Raw genomic sequence first — 22,938 nt, 5'->3', positions numbered from 1 at the left:
TCGCATATTTTAATAAAGTCAATTCAGTGATCTCCATTGCAGGATTCAAGAAGTTCATGCTTACCTTCAACTTTCTAAGGCAGTCTTTTGAATAGGAGGTGACACCATCTGAGAACAGATACCCGAGTTTAGCAGATATGATGCTGATGTTTTCAGAATGTGAAAAATGTTCAGTCCAGCTCTAAAGTACAGAGATATGTTGGTCTAACTTCAGCTATATGTGAAACTTCAGAAGAAATTCTAAGGGGTGGTGGAAAGCAAGGAGAAATGTTAAAGTGGAAAATGAGCTTTCCAAATTGTGTCATGCTAACCTGGTGGTTTTGATAAGAGAACTTTTTTTTTTTTTCTAGACAGGAAGTAGATCTTATCTGCTTAGGCAAATTTTAAAATTACGGTGATGAAACTGTTGATGAATTTTGAGAGGTTTAATTAGTATGCAGGAAGATTATGCAAGAAGGGTTGAAGGACCTTGGAAATTGAAGTAATAATTTTTAAAAGTGAGATTTAAAAGTAAAAAAATCTTGATTTATGTATGTGAGGCTGTACTTGAGCAGAATATGTTTTCCTCTAAGGGGAAGCATATAATTTGAAAATGCTGGAGGGTGGAGTTGGGTGATGGCGGGATCTCTAAACTGCCAACATGAACGAGACTGAAAAAGTACTGGGCACAGGTCAGGTCTTGCACAAATGAGCAACCTGCTGCACAGGGGCTTGCTGAGACATCATCTGGGATACTGCACACGGTTTTGGTGCTCCGCAATTTGAGAAGGGTAAAATCAAATTGGAACAGACTTCGAGACGGACTACTAGGTTAGGAGTTTAACCATGTGATGATAAAAAAATCTACTCTGAATAAAACCGCAATTCCCTGAATCCAAGTGTGCGGTGAAAGGGATGGAGAGGTGCAAAGGAAGAACTGGAAGTTAGTGCTAGGACGTGAATGGATAGATTGGTTTGACAATGTAAATGTTTATGTGGAAAACTATAAGGCGGCCTGAAACCATCAGGGGAAAAAAAGCCTTCTGGATCATTTTTCCAGTAGGAGTCATGGGGGCAAAATACGCAGGTGCTGTAAGACTGAGTTTGTAATCTCTTTTTAAGTGATTATGTGTGTTTTGTGGAGAACTGGGCTCCTGATGTAGGAAGTTGTTTCTAGTCCTTTGTTTCCATGACTTAAGTGATAATGAAAAGATAATTTATTTAATCAGCAAAGTTGGGCAGCCTGATTTAAGCAATCTGTTTCAATCTTGGTTTACATTTCTATTTTTCAGTATTTTTGTCAGAAAAAAAATTATTCTTGTTTAGTATAATTAGCTCTGGCTAGGAGAATGCTTTTTCTCTCTAATCATTGGTGATCATTATGACAGCATTGTATAGCCTACCGTGCATTGATTACAGTTCTTAGCGTATTTTGATTGTGAAAATGGTGAATCATGCCTTCTGATTTTTTAAATTTTTTTTTATTCACAGTGATGTACAGCTGCATTTTGATGGAAAGTGAAATTAAAGGTGTACAAACCCCTTTTCTACAACATTTTGTTAAATTTTAAGTATTATCATTATGACAACAACAAAAATCCCTTCAGAGTCATCAAGTTTATTCAACAAAGGTGGTATTATCTGTAGTTACTGAATTAACTACATGTTTATAATTTCCTTCCAAATTTTAATTATTAATACACTGGAAGAAAAAAAACCCAAACAGCTTTAGTGCTCTTTTTGGTTCCCAGTTCATTTCTCAATATTGGATAAATTTATCATTCAACAGATCTAAATAAACTAAAATGAAGAAAATTCTTTGTACCTGCAGAAGTGCACAACAGTTAATGGTTGGTTGTGTGTTTCAGTGTGCTCTTTTTCCCAAGTACTTAGCTTCTGATCTCAAATCAATATTAACTTCTAACAGTAGGAACATTTTTTAGGTACTTTATTAAATGCTACTAAATTTAGGTATTTGTGTAGTGTTTAAGTTTGAAGTAATAACCTTACAAAGAAAAATACCTTTTAAAAATGTGAAATACTTAAAAATCTGAAAGGTTTGCAATTAGTGTTTTACCTACCTGGTATACTGTTAGAGTACAAACGTGTAGGTTACATCTGTTGAACAAAGCAGGCTTTTGTGTTATTAAATGCTTCATCTTTTGTATACAGGTCCTATACATGCCAATGGTAATCTTTGTTAGAAGAATAACTTAGTTTTAGAGACCTGAAACTTTCTTCCTTATAGTTTGTTTACTTTTCTGGCTGAGATGAGAGCATTCTTTCTATCTTGATCTCTGACGATAATGTTGATTTTAAATGGGAGTTTTGCTGTGAACAAAGTCTGACTGCTGAAAGATATGCGTAGTCACATTTTACTTGACCTGTAGTTGGGTGAAATAGGGACATCAGGCAGAGACTGTGTTTCAACATACATGCATAGGCAACTCAAGATTTTGAGAGTAGGTCCAATGAAATTCATATGCCTAATCAGATTCATCCGTCTGTCCCTCTTCCTTTGGGTATGTATAGCCTAGCTCTGAGCACTGCACCTTCCTGTGCAGTTTGGCAAGTAGAGCTGTATGCCCTTGAAGAGTCATGTATAAAACCTCCCTTGATCTACCTGTTGGATTCAGTGACTAATCAGAAGACCACTTCCCTTTTCTAGGTGGCTTTGTCATGGCTATAAAAGATATAACTCAGTATAGTTGATTCCCAAAACCTGTACTGTGGGTCTTTGTCTACCATTTTCCTTTGAAATATCAAGCTGGTTTTGTTTCTTTTGTTTTCTGAGTATAGGCTACCTCTTGTATTGATAGACCTGTTGTTTCATGCAGTTCAGTTTGAATTCTCCTAAACCTTGTCAGGTACGAAACCAAATTTGCCCTGACTACCAAACTGTAAAATTACCTATGTGGAAGACTGGCTCCCCTCTTTTTTTCTTTTTTTTTTTTTTTTTGTCCTTTCTTTTTTTCTTTCTTCCTCCCCTAAAGAATCTTGGATGTAGAAAGCACATCATTCATGGGCCTGGATCTCTGAAAAGATCTCAGATCTCATGAAGTGGACTGCTTTCTGCTTGTTCAGTTTGGTTGTTGGAGCCTTGGTTAGATTATGGTGCTGTTCTGTGCCTTTGGTTGGTTTGACATTACGGATAATGAAAAGAAATTAGGGTGGATTGTGTCGGTCTGTTTGGAACAGTTACTTCAGAATGTCATCCCCCTTCGTTTTTAGTCATCCTCTGTCTTGCTTTCTAAAAATAGAAACTTGGAAATAATTTCTAAAGTTGGTACAACTGAATCAAAACCAGTGTGGTGCACATCATGAAGACAGACATTTTATGGAGCTGAACATACAGTATTTTTAGAGATGTATGAAAAGGTAACTTAAAATTACTGTGTCTTACTATATCCTCTTAGAAATATCTTTTTGGTAGCAAGGCACTGTACTGCATTTTAAGTGTTTGAAAAAGCTAGTATGTTGCTTTGTTTTAAGCTACTAAAGAGATTAAGCTTGTTTAATTTGAAGTTATAGAAGAAAGAGTGCAATAACTTCATATTTTTTCTGCTTAATTACATATTATGGTGTTGTGGGTTTTAAGTTGTTTAAAATGCTATTTTCTGTTACTTTCTATGAACAGTACGTGTCAAACAGTATGCTCTTTGTTGTTCTGCACCACTCTGAACTGTTAATGCAGTCATTCCACTGGTTTGCAGATTGGGTCAGAAACAAAAGTCCATCAGTCACTGGCAACTGGGAAATGTCTTTTGAGCCAGTAGATCTATCTTGTGGAGTAAAACTTCTAGGGACCCCAGATCCCTCATTAATCTTTTTCTTAAGAGATTTTGGCTCCAGTTACAAGAGAAAAGCCTTCTTAAGAATGAAGATGGAAATATTTTTTGGAGTGGCCTCTAAATCCCCATTATTCAATCTTTTTCCTCACAAAGTCATAGAGACAAATTCTGCAAATAAACATGCACTGATTTGTCCATCTGCCTAGATAATTGGAGCAGGAAAGACCAGTCAAATATACATTCAGGAATCAGTACAGTATCACCACATACTCGCTTAAAAAACAAAAAGGCAAAAAACCCCTTGACCAGCCTCTTCAGAGACTGTGCCTCCTCTTGTATACGAAAGTCTACTTTTGCAGTACTCTAGGAATCATTGTTGGAAGCAAGCAAGAGCAGAGGTATCCCTTTTCATGCTTGTAGAAGGTGTAACAGAAGAGGGGATTTTTGACTAGACCTGTGTGCAGCAGCCGCTGCTGTGGTAACCATGACCTAAGTGTTGGGCCATCATTCTTGGTCGCTCTGGGTCAGCATTCCTTAATACTCGCCTTTCCATTTCTAGCTGATCATTTCTCATGCTGCTTTCCCATGTACTTCATTCAGATAGGCACTTCTGAATCATTGGGTTTGTAGTAAATTTGTTGTCATCTATAGTAGGAATATCTTAGAAATACCTGATATACTCCTTCGTAATGTGATATCTAGTCTCTGTATCTCCTTCGAGGCAGACTACTTGAACTCTGACTTTGGGGCTCTTGAGAAGAGTCTTAAGCAGACCAAAGTGAGTCCTTCCAAGAATCTTTAGTATTTTTGGAAAAAATTCTTTTGAAGTTATTCATTTCCATGGTAAAATCTGAAATTCTTTAGGAATGGATAAGACCTAAGCTTGGGACTCATTTCACTAGTAGCTCTGAAGGTGAACCAAAAGGTTCTGCATAGTGCTAGTAACTGAACTGAAGAGAAGCAACATTTTGTGAAACTTTATTGTGGAATTTAGTACTGGTATTTCATGGTGTCATGACTTGGCTGTCTCAGCTAAATAGTTTAAGTTAGTAGGTGAACTTTCAACAAAACATCAAGATACTACTGCAAGAATGTTGTCTAGCATTTTGGCATGAAAGTGTCACAGTTAGCTGACATCGATAATGAGATGACAATATTAATACTCCTAGTTTTAGGGAAGAATTAATTTTATTTTTATTTCATGTTTTTCACTCGAGAGGAATCTGTGTCATCTGAGAAGTTCTTAGGATAATTTTAGTCTTTTTAAGCTGGATATATCCATGTAAGGATGTGAGCGGAAAAGTTTTGGCCAAATTTGAACTGCATCTGCTAATTGCTGAAAAAGATGGGAAGAAAAGATGCTGACAGATGAGCTCTGGTAGATTTAGCAGAAGGAGTTTTTATAATGGTACCAATACTAGCTGTCAATCTTGCTCCTCTGCTGCAGGTGATTTTCCTCACTGCATGCATGGCAGAAAGCATTATTTAAGCTAAAATGGACTGTGAACATGTGCAGGTTAGCTGCCTCTGTGTTGGACAGGAAGGCAGTCTTTTCATTTTAGAGCTGTAGCAGATGGTTTTATTTGAGCCCTATGTCCTTTTCAAAAGAGCTGTCATGTGTTAGTCTCTTACTAAATTACATTTTGCTGGCAGAGAAATGGAAACCTTTTTTCAGTCAGTCTAGGTGGTATAACTAGAATTCTTTTGGCTCTCAATGCAGCATGCAGAACCATAATTTCATGATTTCATGGAGTTTATTTTAGTTGATTTCTGCTGGGAGGTAAGATCACGCCAAATTTCACCAGCTGTAGTATTCGGGTAGACCCTTGTGTCATTTTGCATAAGATCATTTATAATTAGAGATGTGTAGCAATAGCCATTATATACATGCCATTAAAACTTGTGGCATATTTTAAATAACACATGAGGTATTTTGCCTTCCTATGAGCATACATCTTGCTTTTGTAATTTCAAGCTAACTTTTTCAAGTAATGTCATGCTGCTTAAGTGCTGTGTTCCTAACTTTACTTGTTCAGTCTGTAATTTTAGAAATTTCTGAATATTGATGAAGCCTTTCTGAATGCTGAAGTTTGTTGGCTAACTTCAGGAGCTGTTGAAGTGCGTCAGGTATCAGATGGCACTTGCTGGATTTTTCTTTCTTTTTCTTTTTTGGCTTCTGTGAGAAAGCTGGAGCATGAGGTTTCCATCCAGAGAAAGTCTTAGGACTGGAGAAGGATATTCATAATAGTAGCATCAGAATCCCATTGGTAATGAAAGTTTGGGGAGAAGTGAAAGTTCTGTAGTAGCTCTCTAGAGTAGCAGGAAGACAGACTTATAATGAGGTGAGAAAAAGCAAAATTAAGAAAGGAATCCTGAGAACAGTTTTAATATTTAGAAAACAATTTAAGCTGATCTGAGCAACCACTGTTGTGGTCCAGTTCAACGCTGCTCTCCGCGGTATCCTGTCATCTTTAAGTACGTTACTGTACAAGACAATTTGTCAAATGCTAATTTGTAGAAGTTCCTTCAATTTTCATGCTTACAGATCCCTTCTCCTTTATTTTTTATGATCTAAGGATATATCATAAAAGGGTGAGAGCTGAAACTGTTATTGAACAGACCTCAGCGCTGCTGCAGCCCTGTTCCTTATGGCTCTCCTGTGGTTGTTTCTGCCCATTATATTATGCCAACTCTGCCTATAACGGGGAAAGCCATGTATTTATGACTTTTTGAGGGTACGTTTTAGCTTTCTTTATGTTTAACTCAGTGAATCACTTCACTAAGTGGGTTCACACATCTGTGCATGCCATCTCAAAGTAGATGGAAGGAACGCAGACAACAATGGAATAGGGTTGGCATTAAATTAGTGTTAACTTGGATTGGTTTATGCAGTTGAGAAGTAGTTTGTTTCCTGTAATTCAAAGAAATACTGAAGAGTAGTAGGGACTTACGAGACTGCATCTTGAACTTTCCTTCTCCTGGCTTTAGGGTTTGACAGTGTCCTGCAGTCCACTTCCAAGATTACCATGGAAAAATATAAATGTAGTAACTTTTGGTGGTGTTTGTTTCCGTTCAGTTGTAATGCAATTATGTGAGTTATTAATGATGGGATTGCTGTTGCCTTTCCTCTGGGTGTAGAATAAGACACAGACTGTAGTTCATTCTCCGGTTGTGTTTTGGGCTTGTGTTTTCTTGGCTTTTTGCAGCAAGACTTTTAAATGTAACGTTTGCGAAGGTATGCCTAGTCCTTATTTCCTCATCTTCAGACATTGTCTTGCCAGTTTGTCTTCATGTGGTCTCTAACTTGTTTTAAAAGTTTTTTTTAGAACACACTTAACTACTTATATATTTAACAAATTCCTGATAGTTTTTTGCATGTAATATGTATCAATGAACAGAACTTCTGGAGAAATTTTCAAAATTCAGTCTACTTGAGAGAGTAGTGTAGTGCCATAGCATGACAGTGAAGGTTGGAAGAATGCTTTGTAGGTATGCGCCCTTTAGGTACACTTGTGTTTCAGCACAAATGTAAATACTGGTTTCATGTTTAAAATTTGTCACCTTTATTTTGCATTTCAGGCTTCTTTACCTTTAATAGTTCAAAAATCTTTCTTAAAATGCAAATTTGCCGCAATTGGAATCCTATGAGGATAGATCTGTTTGAAATTGTAGGGATTTGATTTATAGATAAGGCAGTCAAAACAACTATATTATACAAAGGCAACATGATAACACTATCGTGCTTTAAATTCACAGCATTATTTAGAAGGCTTCACCTAAACTAAGTAGCTAATGAAGCAGCTCTACATTTCTTTAAAATGGTCTGTTTTAACATTATCACGTTCATACAGCATACTATTAGCATGCTGTATTAGTGCAAGCTATACCCTAATCATTGTGCTGAATGCTATATAAAACATTGATGATGGAGTCTGCCTTTTGAGATCCAGCAATTCTAGATGATGCACAAAGAGAAAATGCAGGTGGAGGTCAGTGGCCATGTTTGGGCTCGGAAGTGTGCTAGCAGGTCTGCTTTCAAGTTCTGAGCAGTGAGTAGAGTTTTGGTGGGTCAGATCAGTGCATAGCATGTGACTAACTTGAAAGTAATCTCGCTTGCAAAATTCTTGTAGTAGGGGTGAGCAAAATAGACAGTAGCTGTAATGTAGGGCTTAGGTTGGCTTATGTGAAGTCTAGAAAACTAGTATATGAAGTAATTTCGCCTAGAGGACAAAACAAGATGATCCAGAGAGCATGCTGTAAAAGTGTTCTTTCCCACATCAATCTCATGAATCACCCTGCTCTCTGCTTTCCAAATGAAATGCAGGAGAAAGGGTTCCATGATCTAGGTGTATGGGGAGAGAAGTACAGGGAGGAGTCAAAGATTGCAGGCGCTGTGATGAGTGAAGACAAACATGGTAGCTGCCTTGACCTGAGCTGTGTCAGAGGGAAATACGCAGTCAGACGCTTTGAGCTTGCTAAGGCCTGTATTGGGATCTTGTAAATAGCAAGAGGTCAGATATGCATCTTCTTAAGAATCATAATTTTTGTCATGATACCTGTTCTAGTATTTAGAAAGCTAAGCACGCTGACTTAAAAAAACAAAACACAGTAACCCAATACTGATACTATGTTATATTTTCTGTTTCTGTATGTCTGGCTTTCCTGAGTTGTGTCATCACTGTATTTAAATTTGCTTGATTTTTTTTGTTGATGAAAATATGCCACATAAGTAGCCCATTTCTTTGCGGATATGAACACTGTAAGCGTTGTTGTTTTTGGTAACTGTTAAGTTCCCCCTTCTGTATTTTTTTTTCTCCTTTGTCTAATGTTATTTGCTTTGACGTGATGGCCTCCTTTTCAGCTTGGCATTTAGGCGAAGGTTTCTGATGTGTCCTTGCCATTGTGTGTCATAGCTAGCTTTTAACATTTCACATCAAATTTAGCCTGACTTTTTTGTCGATTTTGTTCTGGTTTTCTACAGTGGACAGGCCAAAATCCCAGCAAATCAGAACTTCTGGTACCATAAGGCGAACTTCTTCTTTGGACACAATAACAGGACCTTACCTCACAGGACAGTGGCCACGTGATCCCCACGTACACTACCCTTCATGTATGAAAGATAAATCTACTCAGGTAAAAGCTGTAAAACAAGACAACAGAGATGTTTCGTGTAATTGATGTCTTCCTGATAATACTTCTATCACCTGCTCTGGAATCTTAGCTCAACTTTATTCTGAAGAAATGTGGATTCACTTAATTTACTATAAATTTGAAGCCCTAGAAATAGGTTACAGTGGTGTTTTTTTAACCAGTGTCAATTCAGTAACATGGGTATGCGACAGATAATATTTTTATGCTTTTAGAAAACAGTTATTAAAAATAATTTTCTATATGTGGGCAGATCTGTTCAGGCTAAATAAGCAGATTTCAGTCTCAGCCTTGTATCTGGTTTATTTTGAAGCTGCTATAGGCAAAATTGTGCTGAGTGTTACTTTGAAAAAGATTTCATAATAGTAGTGGCTGACAAACTAAAGATGTTAATAAATCTCTGGGTCTCAAAAAGTGTATTTTTTTGGGGGGGGGAGGAGAAGGAGAGCGGTTACTGTTAAGAAGAATTGATCAGTTTGTCACTAGAGGGGAAATCCAGAACAGGAAGCTGGGAGTGAGCATGCAGTATGGTCTAGAGATGTCCCCTCTGCTGCTTAGTAGTAAGAATGACAAATAAAAATGCTCTGTGAAAGAGTTGTCTCTTGAAGCCAGACATCAGAACAAGAGCCTGACCACCAGCTACAAAGAGAAGGCTACTGAGATTATTTATGGCCTGATACCCTTGGATCCTCCTCAGGGCTCTGTCCTTAGCAGGAACCTCTGGCAGGTAGGCTGCTGTGGCATTCATAGTCCTCTGGTCCTCTTTGGCTAGAAAAGTGGACATTGTTTCTTGCCTGATTCCTCCTCATGCTGGAGCTTGTTGCCCACAAAGATGATCACTATCAAACAGGTAAAAAATACATATAAAATTCTAAAAACCCCAAATTACTAGCAAAGAAGTTGCATTATTGTTTTTTCAGTAGTGTTATTAGGGTATGGAGTAAGTCATCTGAGTTTGGGTTCTGAACTAAATTGGAAACTAGAAGAAACTATCTATCTTTGGTTGTATTTTCAATCTACACGCTGTGTAGTTAAATCAGTTTTCTATCTCTTGTGCCACGATTCTGGTCCATTGTTATCATGGGTGTCCTGCAAAGCAAAATGGTACTTCTGACATCCTGCCTTTTGCTTATAACTCTCTTTTGCCATTAAGAATTGTTTTTAATGGAAGCTTATGTTGTCACAAGGCATGATACCTTTAAAATATCAAGGATTTTTCTGTCATAACTTCACTTGTAGGTGTATAGGTTTTGGTTTCTACTGACTTGCCACATTCTTGTCACCCATTCTGCCACCATTGCTTAGAGCAAATGCAGCAGCTCTTTAAATTGATTCTGGGTTTTAGTCTTTTTTTGTAATACTGAATTTCTTAGGACAAGTTAGAATGTAAAAATAATTTTCCACATGCAACACAGGAAGTCCTCTGATGGGGGAAGGAGAAGTGTAGAATGCTTAGAAAAGAAAAATGATCTGTGTATATGTTCCAGAAATCCTATTTAATGAATTAGGGAATCTGATGATTAAAATTGTTTAAGGAAACTTCCACAAACTGTGGTGGGACCTTTAAGAAAATGCTGTCCTTATGTCCTATGCATTTATTTTGAAACCAGCTACCTAGTTTTAGCAAAAAAAGAAGCAGCAGCAGCAGTCATCTTTACTGTCATGAAAGATCTACCTAAAAAGCTTTTCATCCTGGATTTCCAAGGTGCCTTCCTTTCACAATACTATGCCTTGAAAGTCTTTATGTTTTGAAACTATAATTTCCATTCAGGAGAGTTTTTGATAGCATGCTTTGTACTTACTGTATTTCTTAACCCTTCTTTTAAAACATATATCCATACCAAACTTCACAAATACCCTTCTGAATAGAAATTTTAGAATATTTAAACATTCACAAACAAACCTTTTCACTAGTTACAGAAAAGAGAAACAAACTTGTTCTATAAATATTTGAGCTCCAAGCATTTGGCAGTAGAATTGCTTTCCTAGTGAGCTCAAGTAGGTGTTTAGGTTACTTGACCTGTTGGCTGCCACCCTTTGCCTCATTCAGAAACAAAGTTCAGGGAGGAAAAAAACCAAAAAAGTTGTTTTACCTTTTCAGTATAATCAAATGTAACAGAGAGGAAAGGCAGTACTGTTGTTGCTACAAGCTGTAGTATTACTTCAATGTGATAAGGGCAGGGAGGTTTTGTGGTTTGGATTTGTGTGGATATCTTCTAACAAGGAATTATATTAACTGTCTTTTTATTCAAATTATGCAAAAATCAAGCATTTAGCAGTGTTTAAGTTAGGTTGAAAAACATGTGTCTTGAGTACTCAGGACTATCTGAATATGTAAAATATAATAAGTATAGTGATTGGCACAGCGAATTCTAGGTGTTCTTTTTTTAAATAATATGTTCACTGGGGAGACTTGTAGATCATCATAAAATACTGACTTAGTTATGTTTTGGTTGTGTGAGGTTGTTTTGTTGTTTGAGCTCTGTGTAGTTTAAAGTGTATCTAATTTCAAGAACTGAGGATGAGTTCCAAGTTGTTGATAGGATGTGTGCATGGCAAATTAAGTTAAATTAAATTAAAACCTTGCTCTTTGCCTGAGTACCAGCACAAGTACTTCTACTACTTCATGTCTGTTGGCTAGGTAACAGTTTAGCTCATGGGAGTTCATATAGTTTACAGTAGCTAAAAATAATAGTGCTTGGTAGCTTAGCAGAGTGGAAGATGGTAACAAACAAAATAAATAAAAAGATAACAAAAATCAATAAATCTTTTTTTTTTTTTTTGTATGAGCATGTTTCACTGGAGAATAAATTATCTCTTGTTTTAATTCTGAAGTCATGAACAATACTGTCAGTATAACTTCCATTGTAGGTGGAATAATTATTTCTCTTTCAAGGGTACTTTTTGTCCCTAATTAAACATTAATTTAAAATCCAAATTTTGTGCAGTTTCATGAAGGCGGTGATTATGGCTCTTCCAGGTTTCTTAGAATTATTGTATGTAAAAAAAATAATTCAGATTCTGGTCTCCACTGTGAACCTTTAATGAGTGTTATTCCAAGTCCTTGTTTCCCACTTAAGTTCTTTGAACCTGTGTAGTGCTCATGAATAAAATATTTCTTCTTTCTCCAAAATTAAACCAGGATTTTTAAAAAGGAATTCAGTAATACCTTATTCTTTAGAGGAAACAATTTTGTTTGTTTTAGTTTCTGTTGCATCCTGGAGAATAGTAACTATAGTTCATGTTTCTGTGTCCCACTTACCCACCTCAAGTGTTTTGACTGAAAGCACTGGAGAGAAGTGAGGTGGTTATGTTTGCTTTTGGAAAAATATACTATGACACTACACATTGTGACATTTATACAGAATTTATATATTTCTCAGAATTCTGCATGCGTTTATGTTTGTGTGTGTATGTGTGCATGTGCATATGACTAGCTGATCTTTAAGGAGCAGCAAGTTTTGGGTAATGCAAGGTACACAATTTATTCAGAAATGTAGGGAAACTTACTATTATAGGAAGTTATTATACGTGTTGATATACTTTGTGATCCCCTTCCCGAGTGCCTCCACTGTCCTACTCTCCTCTCCTTTTCAGTAAATTTGAACTTTTCATTAAGGCCATTTAAAACTCAGTATAGCTTCCTTCCCCATTTTTTCAGTCTCTATTGGGAGCACTGATGGAACAATTTTGTATACTTCTCCTTCATGCTATACATGTAAGTATTCCCCCCTTCCTAGTGTAAGGAATAATTCAATGTTGAAATGGTTATGCCTAACCTCAGAATCTTCAGAAACATTTGGATAATCATAGTTTATTAATATAATTATTTGGCAGTAGCTAAATAATTTAAAAGATTTTTATAGCATTAAAAAGGAGAGATTAAGGATAAACATGATACTGATGTAAAAGATATTGCCACTTAAAGTTCGTCTGTGTAGTCTTTCTCGATCTAAATAATACAAAGAAAAGAGCAAATGACCGAGCAGAATATGATTCAGTGATTAACAACCCCCCCCTCCCCCGCCAGCTGACTACTAAAATGATTCCAATATGCCTGGATATGCCTTTTTCATTGTACATGGCAATTACATATTACACAAACAGAAATGAAGAAAGCTTGCAAAATGCCTTTCAGAATTTTTACTACTCTCTAATCTAAAGAATAATGCAGAGTTATTAAACTGGAATGCTTGGCTAAAATATATTTTTGTTGTTCTTGTGTGTGGGTCAAGGCTTTAATGTCGTTACTTCTCATTATTCACCTGAGTAATGTTTTGTTTTCTTTTGGGTAGAAATTTTGTTGCTTAAAAATTAACATCAGGAGGCTCAACTACATGAAGCTTTTTCATTGGTGTATTAGTTATCATTGCTTTCATGGGATATTTTAATGATGTACTTTGGGTGGAAGGGACAAGGAGGAAGCGATATGTGTCATATAACTATGAATTTATCATTCTAACTTTTCTTAACCTGTCTGATGTTTAAGAGGAGTCATCACTTATAGTCAAATTAACTTCGAACTCTTTAGGCCATTTCTTTCTGTAAAATTTCTAGAGGGCCTTTGCTTTAGAAACATCTGAGACTCATAAGACTTTATCTTCTAGTGCTGTTGCATTTTTTTTGAATGTGGAAGTTCTGCGAAAACATTGCTTCCCCTGTAAAACGTAGACTTGTATTCTTAATCTTTACACCCATCCCCCAACATAGTTAATCTGGAACGCAGGCTAGATATAGTAATTTGACTGAAAGGCTGGCAATAAAATGTGAGATTATTTAGAGTAATTCAGTCTTATGTCTAGGTTTAGGTAGGTTGGTACTCCATTCTGATCTAAATGAAGTGGAAAGAATGTAGGTGTATATCCCTGACATGGGTGGAAAAGCAAGGCAAAATTACCAGGCGTGTTGGAAGAAATGCTAATCTCTACAAGGTTGGGTGAGTTGGAACAATGGTAATTGTGATGTACGTTAAGACTGAAGAGAGCAAACAGATGTGGTGTTCTCAGCATGTCCTATCCCATGCGCGTGCTTTAAGCATTGTGTCAGCTGAAACTGGGACCACGAATCTTCACATTTCGAAATACCAGCGATTCCCCTCTTGAAGCTGCAGCATGCGTTACTTAATGTTTTCAAGGTTCTCCTTCTAAAATGTTTTAAATCTTAGTTTCCGAATATAGTTTTTCAGGAATAATCCTTCAGTTTCATGAAGTTCAGTTCATACTTAAGTGATGCTGTAAATTTGGTTCAACTCTGAAATACTACCAGTTTCACAGATAGTGCCTATGACTTCTCTTACTGTGTTTCTGACTTGAGGGGCAGCAACTTTGGTTTTGTTTATTGTGATTTAGAAATTTTTCTTCAAATCCAGTTTTGAGTTACTTTTTTTACTTTCACTGTTTTTTTAATATGTTCTAACATACAGGAATTACACTTGCAGCTTCAAATGAAGGCTTCCATGGATAAGCCTGTTTTGTAGAAGTTGTAAATAAATATGTGAAAACAATTTTTGTGAAATATCAAGGGTGCTGTATACCTCCCATCTTATTTGTGATGTAAATTACAACATTCAAGTGAGATATGAGGTGCACATACATGAGCTAAACTTACAAAAGCAGAATTTCTGTTTGAATGTTGCAAGTGTGGGGTTCTTTTGTTTGTTTGTTTGGGTTTGTTTTTTTTTTAAAAGCTTTTGCTTGAATATGAGGAGTTTGGTTTACAACCCCAAAACATGTCTTCATATAATGTGGGTTACAGTATATTACAAGCAGCAATTTCTAGGGTTTGAAGAAGACTAGTTTGCTATAATATTCTAGTAACTGCTTATGTTGTGTTATTTTGTTAACCTTTTTTCTTTTTTTCCATCTCAATATAAATAGCACTTTAATATAACATTACCTGACTTCAGTGCTGTGCTAGGAACATCATATAGTATTTGTAATCTAACACTGCAAATAAAATTGAGGGACACAAATAGTCTGCCCCATGTATACTGATACTTTTATGTATATTTTGAAAGGTTGTGACTTGACTCAATTTACCAGAGGTTGAAAGCAACTGTGTAATCCTTGTCTCAAGGGAGATAGTATTTGAGTGGAAGAGAGTGCTAAAGCATATTTGAGAAAGTACAAAATTTAGTATTAAGTGAATTAATGTTATGTATTTGTTACTTTTGATTTCTGATTAAATCAACTGCAATATAAGGATTCCTACCTCTCTCTGCTAAGTCACCAGTGTTGTTGATGAAGTTCTTCAGGGTGTTGCTATTAGTTTGTTTTTTTGTCCTTGCTATCTGGATTGGTATCTGTGCTTATTAAAAAATACAGGCAAGCTCTTGCTTTCTACATATGTTTTGTTTTTTAACAGTTTACTTTGTTGAGAAACTCACTTTGGCTTTTTAGACACTTGATGCCTTTTCTGTTCTGTTTATTAAGCTGTAGTTGAAAGGCTATGAGCTTGTAGTGATCCCTGGTACACCCTCCTGCACTACAGGTAAATATTTAAGCACCTGAAATGCCTGTTTCTACCTTGTCCTGGAGTTGTTCCCCAAACTATGGAGCAGTGTTGTATTCAGAAAACACTCTTTGGAAGATAAATTTTCCAAGAATTCCCTTTGCATTGATGTTTTTCTGGATTTGTATCAGGGTATAGTTCCAGCTGTACTTGATATATAGTAAAATACTTTTAAAAAAGAGCAATTTAAATTTGAAAGTAAATTGTAATAGATTGTGAAAGCCCATGATTTTGAAAAAGGACCAAATTCCACCCTCCCCCCCCCCCACCCCCCATTTCCTGTAGTTCTTTAGAAATCTGCAAACCACTTCAGTGTTTAAAAAATATTTAAAAGCAATACAGTGTCTTTCACACAAATTTCAGGGAGGTGGTAAGTACCCAACCTGCAAGAACAAGTAATTATTTAGAACATGGCTCCGCTAAAATGCAGAACGAGTGCATGCACACACAGGTAGCACGTGTGTGGTAGAAGCTCTGCTTTGGGTGATGAGAGTCATGGGTTGCCTGGCTGAGGGACTCCCATGTTTTTCTCATAGTTTTAAATAGCTGTTTTCACTCTTGATTTTTTTTTTTTTTTTTTTTTTTCATAACCACATTATCTTCTGGCTTCTTCCCCAGACCCACACAAAGAGAGTCATATAATAAATACACAGAACCCTAACTTTTATTAAGACTTGTTTTTTCTTTCCTGGGAACATGCAGCAAAAACTTTGTTACTGATTTTTTCCATTTTGCTTTCTGATCGCCCACGCAACTTGCTGGGCCTTTGGTGGAAGTATTCCTCGTGGTGTAAAAATAATGGAGAAAAAACCCACCGAAAAATATGGAAAGTGCAGGGCTAGCAGAAAGCACAAGTGGGATACGTAGGCCTGTGCACACAAAATTACTTAGCACTTTAAATATTAACACTGAGGAGTTAGGTGCTGGGCTGTAGGGTGTGAAATACTATGGCAGCGCAGTGATTATGAAGGCATAGCGTGTGCTCTGAAACTACAGTTCAGTGCTTAATGGTACCAGGCCTGGCCTGGCGTGCTTGGCTTGAGTGGCCTGGCCTCAGAGGTCTGCTTCCACCTCCCTTGGCAGGGCAGCAAGGGTGAGGAGCTCCAGATGCTGGTTTTGTGGTGGTCTCCAAGGCGATGCCCAGTCTCTTTCCTGAGCAGAACAGTGTCTGCTATGTGTGTGGGTACTACAGAAGTTTCTAGACCCTAGAGAGGAAGCAAGAGCAAGGAAAGCTGTGGAGGAGCAAGGTTTCCATGCATGAGAAGGAAGTCTGGCAGGGAGGTGGATCCCAGATCCTACCTGTCCTGCTGGGTTGGGGTCCCATCTGCCTTGGGGAAGTATTGGCAGTGTTCCCCTCCCTGAAAAACCTCACTGCCAAATTCTCATTGTTTTCAGTGGTGTAGTTTTATTTCTTGTGGCCTTATTGTGGAAGATTCAGCTAATACTAGTAGGAATTGGTGGGAAAAAAAAGCCTTTTCACAAATTTATGTATCTGCCTATAGCTCTGAGTTTTATATGGTTCATATCCCAAACTCTCCCTGGATTTTAGATGTCCCCATTGCTCCTCTGGCACCCGTTGACTCCCTTGTTCAGAAGTGCTGCTGGATACCCTCAGTTTTCGTAATTGTCTAGTGGTGAATAAGGACAGGAGTTGGGAGGTCTGGCTTCCAGACCCTTCTCAATCTTTGGGGTTTAACTTTATAGCTCCTACATCCAAGGACGGTCCTCAAACTTCTGGGCTTGCAGACAAGGCTGGAAAAGGCCTGCCCTTCACTTTTGTGCTCATGTAGGTCGGTGCCAAAAATAATAAAAGGTGTATCAAACTCTGTATCAAGTCAGAGTTAGCAAGAAGGAATTGATTACATGGCCCAATGATTAAGAAAGACAGGTGGGAGGAGTGAATCCTGGCTTTTGGTGTCTGAGTTTGTGTATTTTTTTTAATCTTGTGGTTTTCTAAACTGTCCACTCAGTGAAAACTAGAAATGGATGTCAAAGCGCAGATGGGAGTAGCCAGGTAAGGCTTTTTTTGTGATTGTCAGGCCTCTGATCCCTTCTTCAGTAATGTGCGTTGTCTCATCCTTTGTAAATGCAAGTTTACAAAGCCTTAGTTTTCTACATTGTTTTTTTATTTATTGAGACTATTACTGCTGCATGTCAGATTCTCAAATTTGTTCTTCATGTGTAATGCCTGAACTCTGACACTGCAGAAGGATTAAAGCATTAATTTGTGCCGTAAGTTTTTCTTACCTGGAGAGTTCAGTACAGTACATTTTCTTTTTTTTCCCTCTAGACACCTAGCTGTTGGGCTGAAGAAGGAGCAGAAAAGAGATCACATCAGCGCTCAGCATCGTGGGGAAGTGCTGATCAACTGAAAGAGGTGAGAAGTTTTGCACAATGGAGCCTTTCAAGTTTTGATATGCCCAAGGTATTTTTTAATCCCTGTCTGGAGTCCAGGAAACTGCACCCTTTCCCTCCCCTCTGTTGCTTTTGAAACAGGTTTTACCCCCAACGTAACAGTTGTTTCCAGAGTGGTGGTTACTTCATGCCTATTGGATTTCCTCCCTGCCTACTACACAGTGTTGGCTGGGAACGAGTAGCCCGAGTGAGTTCTGAGGAGCCAGCTGCTTGTTGCTTACTGATTTTTTCTGTTCAGAGTTACCTTAACTAGCTTTCTGTTCTTTAACGCTGCTCTCCTGAAAGAGACAAAGTGTAAGTCAGTATCATATTCTTGTTTAGAAATTTCATTCAAGTTTTAGGGTGGAGATAGAGAAGACATCACTTTCACAAATGGAAAAGGAGGGTAAGTGTTGATACAGTAATGGTATGACTACTTGAAATGCTCTTTAATCATATGTATTTTGCTGTAGACTACAATTGCAACTAGAAAGAACCCACCAAAAATGAAGTGGATTTGCATCTTGAGAAAGTGATGCAAAGTTTTTGTTCCAGTAAACTGTTCTGTCCAGAGTTCATGTAACTCCAGCTCTGTCCAGTACCTAATAACTGGCCTGCAGTCAGCCTCATGCCCTTGTCAGGAAGGGTGCAGCCTCTTTTCAAGAGCTACACCTTTCTTTTTAGGAAGTGAATCTTACTGTGTTTCTCATGGGGTGGGACTTTTCCCTGATACTCTTGGCTTTTTGCATCCTCTCTCCTGGCTCCCTTTTTAATAGAACATTCAAAAATTAGAAGAAATGTGTAGGTTATCTGAGGAGGTGATGTTACTGGCAATATATAGCCCTCTTCCGGACAGCCATTGATAGGAAGAATAATTGTCAAAAGGAGTGATGTAAGTTTAATTACTTGAATTTTAAAATCAGATTTGACAAATATGGAATAATCTTGCATTCCAATGGTGACAATAGCCTCATTTTTAAAGATGAGGACCTGGGCCAAAGAGAGGTCAGTCCAAGGAGGGTTGTCTGTTCCCATCTCCTTGAGTACCTGTTATGAAACCCATCACAACTGATTTATTAGTACGTGGGCCTTCAGTTGCCTGGGTGACTTCATCTGCAGCTGTGAAGAAGCACTCGGAATCACAGATTAAGTGCCCAGAAATTAGTGCAGAAGGAGTGTTGTGTCTGAAAAGTTTTGGCTTAAGCATTACCCACCAGCACAAAGGAATTGTAGCAGAGGCAGGAAGAACATCTGTATTGCCAGAATAACGCTTGCTTGCTTTTACTGAGAGACCATCTTTCGTCTTCTGGCAGTTCCCTATCAAGTTCTGCAACAAGCAGCTTTACCACAGGGCTGTGACTGTCAGTGATAGTGAAACCTGCAGCATGTAAGCAAGTCTCTGCCATTTGATAACAGTGATCCATTGTGCTAGGTTGCCATCCTCTTTATGGACTGACCACAAGAGAAAGATAAGAAACATGTGGCCAATGGGTTTCATGGTTTCTTTCTGATAGAACACAGTAATGGAAAAAAATGGAGTCTGTGGAAGGGAATTGTTTCTATCCAAATTTTGCAATGGTTGTTTACCCTAAAACTTGCCCTTGTCTTTTCCAGCTTGTAGTTCTTCCCCTTCCTCTGTTTTCCTTTCTTCAGCTTCTCAGACCAGTTTTCTTGCCTTTTCTAGTTTGGTGGGTTCATAGTCCCAGTGTCACTCTGCATGCGTTATCCAGCAAGTTCTTGTCAATCTTCCCTTACTTGAGCTCTTGCTCAGTTACCTTCCAGCTCCTTGTCTGGTCTGTCTCCATTGTTTGGTTTCTATTTTATCCCTTCCTTTTTCCTTTCCCTCACCTGTAAGTCCTGGTTCCAGCTTCTCTGTCTGGCTACTTAATGCCTGCGTGGTGGGTGTTAAGAGTTTGTTCAGTACCATCACTACAGTTTCTTTGTGCCACAGTAATCTGCACTTTCTGGAAGAAGAAATGCCCTGTGGCAGTTCTATTCAAATTGCAAAGCCCACTAGAGACAGAACTACTAGCAAATGTAGCTGCCAGTTCCAAATATCTTTCTTGAACACGTGCAAATTTCAATTTTTGCTAAAGCTTCGCCAAATGTAAAGACTTTTCCAAGGGAATAGAGGGGTGCATTCCCAGCATAAAGGACCCCCAGACCAATGTTCGGCTTTTTCTTCCAAAGCATTGGACAGCAGAGCTTCCCAGGTAAAAAGCTACGATAATGTGTTTTAGGGCATAAAATGGTAACTCAATTTCCACCTCCCTTTCATTTTAATCTCATTCTTAAAACAACTCTAATTCTTGTACTGAAATCTCTGAGGGGAAGGGGATAGGAGAGCTGAATGTTGCATGATAGACTTCAAAGAAAATTTGACAAAGCTATAGGCAGCTGAAAGCAAGAGCTTAAGTAATGGAAATAAAAGTACCGCCTCTCATGGGCAACTGCATTTATTATGAGTAACATAGGTAACAGTAGTTCTGATCAGCATTTTGAATTGTTTCCCATAGCATTTGACAGTAAACAAGTAGATAGCTGTTTACAGTTTCCTTGGCTTGTCTTAGCAGTTTAGATTCATGTTTTCTTGTTCCAGCAATTAATGGAATGATTTCTAGTGTGTATTTTTAATTATGATGGTACTGTAAACTAGCCAAATACTTGTATGCATAGTTTTAATTGGTTTTGGTAAAAGAAGATTGAATGTGCTTTCAAGTTTAAAAAAATTGCTTTTTCCTTGGCTAGTTTGAGAACTATTACAATTAAATGCATTTATTTAACACAACTGGGAGCTCTTTTTAAAAGACTGACATTTAAAAAAACTAAAAAAGAGTGTATAGACTTAAGGTCTCAAGCAAGCAAATGAATTCTGTACTACCACATTAAAAAAAATTCTCACTTTGTGTAGTTGAAAATTATTTTGCCCTTGAATTGAAATAGATGGGTGTCAGGATTGAATCTGTCTAGCGGTGAAATAGGCAGTGCTTGTTTTCTTGTAGTGTGTCTATTAAAAAATTTAAAACTCCTCAGATTTCAATATTAACTTTGTAATGATAGAGTATACCTTTTTTATCACCTCCTGATAAAATTTACTACTTTTTTTTTTTTATTCTGAAGGGTTCTACTTGTTTTTATGAAGTCTTGAATATAACTTGTAAGATAATGCCAGACTGCTTTAACATTATTTTAATAGATACACGTCTTCACTGGGAGATAAAGGTTGCTGTCACGTCTTTGTACTGGACACAAACCAGGTAGTGGTTTGAACCAGTGGTATTTTTTCCCCTCTCAGCCTGGGAATAGTTAGTTTGAAATTCCGTTGAAGTTCAGTAGTGACAATTTTAGTTATAGCTTACCCTGAACTGGAATTTACTTAAAACTGGAAAACCCCAGGATTTAAAACAAATAGTTTTCAGTTTGTGTAGGTTTTTACAGACATATTTCAGACAGCTGATTTTTCACTTCCCTTAAGCACCTCTGTGTGCTGTATCTGTTACACTGACACTAGCAACCCTCTATTGGAAGGTCCCTTTTGCTCTAACAGAGTACTTGAAAAGGACTTTGGAATAAAAGAGAATCAAATATGAGAGCTCGCACTTTTTATGTGCTTTCGTATACCAATCGAAAGATTGTATTCAAAGGTTTAAGGTGAATTTCAAATGCTTGTTTTGCTCTTTGACCTACTAGTTAACTTGTTTATTAACAAATGGTTCATGAATGAGTTGGAACTTGTTCTCGTTAATAAGGAGTCTGTGGCTTGTTCAGCAATAGGAAGTTACCATCTTATGTAGCCTGGTTGGTAGAAATACAGCCTATTGACGGGTAAATACTAATGAGCATTTAGACAGGAATGGTGAGATGTAACATGTTCCTTCATATTAGTAGTCTGCATCTAGGTCTCTTCAAATGAAAAATGACGAGGATACTCTGATTATTTCAGTGTTGTAAAGAACTGACCTAATGTGCTTATTTCTCAGGTTGGTGCTGTTAGTTATATTAGACTGCATACAGATTACAGGTGGTATAGACAAGATTCATATTTATTTCAAGTACACTTTTAGCTGTAAAAATACTCAGCAAAAAATATATTTATAGGGTTTTTTCTTAACTTCTTGTTTGTTTAATTATCTTTGATGGTCATCTTATAGTTGGCTGTATGACAGTAAACCATCAAGGCCGAACTGCACGTTTGTGTTCTAGATATGATGCGCTGATCTTTGTGTTTTCTTGGTTTTTTTTTTGTTGTTGTTGGTTTTTTTATAAATGACTTTAAAGTATGTGAGGAAAAGAGTCTTCCTGATACATCAACAATATTGCAGGGAACAGTCACTGGAAGAGGAAAGGCTGAAAACTTCACTAATTTTTTTTGAAATGTGGACAGATATGCTTTGTGTTCCCCCCCTGCCATACGCTCATGTGAGAGTACTTGCCAAATGTGAATTAAAACATATACTTTGAAATTTATTCCTGTATGTGGTTACACCTTGTAAAGTAGCAAAATAATTTTAAATAATTGTATCTGAACATTGGAAGTAGGATTCAAATTACATTTATTCCTTGAGGAATTTCTTGATTTTTTTTCTTTAGTTTTTTTTTATTTTCAGCTCTATCTTTTCAGAAAATACCTGTGTTGTATAATGAGAACTTTCTGCCCATCTTCAAGCTGGGTAGACAGGAGAGCATTTGAATTGGTATACTAAAATCATTGTCACATTTTATGGATCTAAGAGCACATATGTGCAATGCTAAGGCTTTAATGTCTTCAACAACTGAATGCTTTAAAGGATACACATTAGATGTTTTTGTGACAATTTACATGTATTCCTTAATATGGTTGTGTATGCCCCATTCACCTTCATGCTCAGTATTTGGGCACGTGAGGGAAATGTCCCAAACCTTTTCTGTTTTTAGCTGCCCTGTTAAAATGGAGTGTTTTGCTACTGCATGTTTTTTCCCCAGCATAGCACATTATTCCTTTTGTTCCTCATCTTCCTAACGGAAATATCTGTATTGCTGCCCTGAATGGACTTCAATGTCAGTGTATTTACACCAGTGTAATGGCTGGATTTTCAAGTACGTGTTTTCCTGATACCAATTGCTTGGTGCTCTTTTC

At 37.3% G+C, this 22,938-nt stretch overlaps 1 protein-coding gene across 4 annotated transcripts in view; it reads left to right on the top strand.

The window, feature by feature from the left end:
- GLCCI1 (glucocorticoid induced 1) overlaps window positions 1-22,938 on the top strand; it is a 57,802-nt gene that overhangs the window by 11,504 nt on the left and 23,360 nt on the right. For all 4 annotated transcript variants that reach the window (XM_049799055.1, XM_049799054.1, XM_049799058.1 and 1 more), the window contains exons 2-3: window positions 8,752-8,903; window positions 17,719-17,805. In XM_049799055.1, coding sequence (XP_049655012.1) covers window positions 8,752-8,903; window positions 17,719-17,805 — 239 coding nt within the window. The remainder of the gene's footprint in view (window positions 1-8,751; window positions 8,904-17,718; window positions 17,806-22,938) is intronic.

The sequence above is a fragment of the Accipiter gentilis genome, chromosome 4, assembly GCF_929443795.1.
Source record: "Accipiter gentilis chromosome 4, bAccGen1.1, whole genome shotgun sequence".
Taxonomy (NCBI): domain Eukaryota; kingdom Metazoa; phylum Chordata; class Aves; order Accipitriformes; family Accipitridae; genus Astur; species Astur gentilis.
Note: the sequence above shows the minus strand (reverse complement) of the source record. Positions and strands in the feature narration are given on the sequence as shown.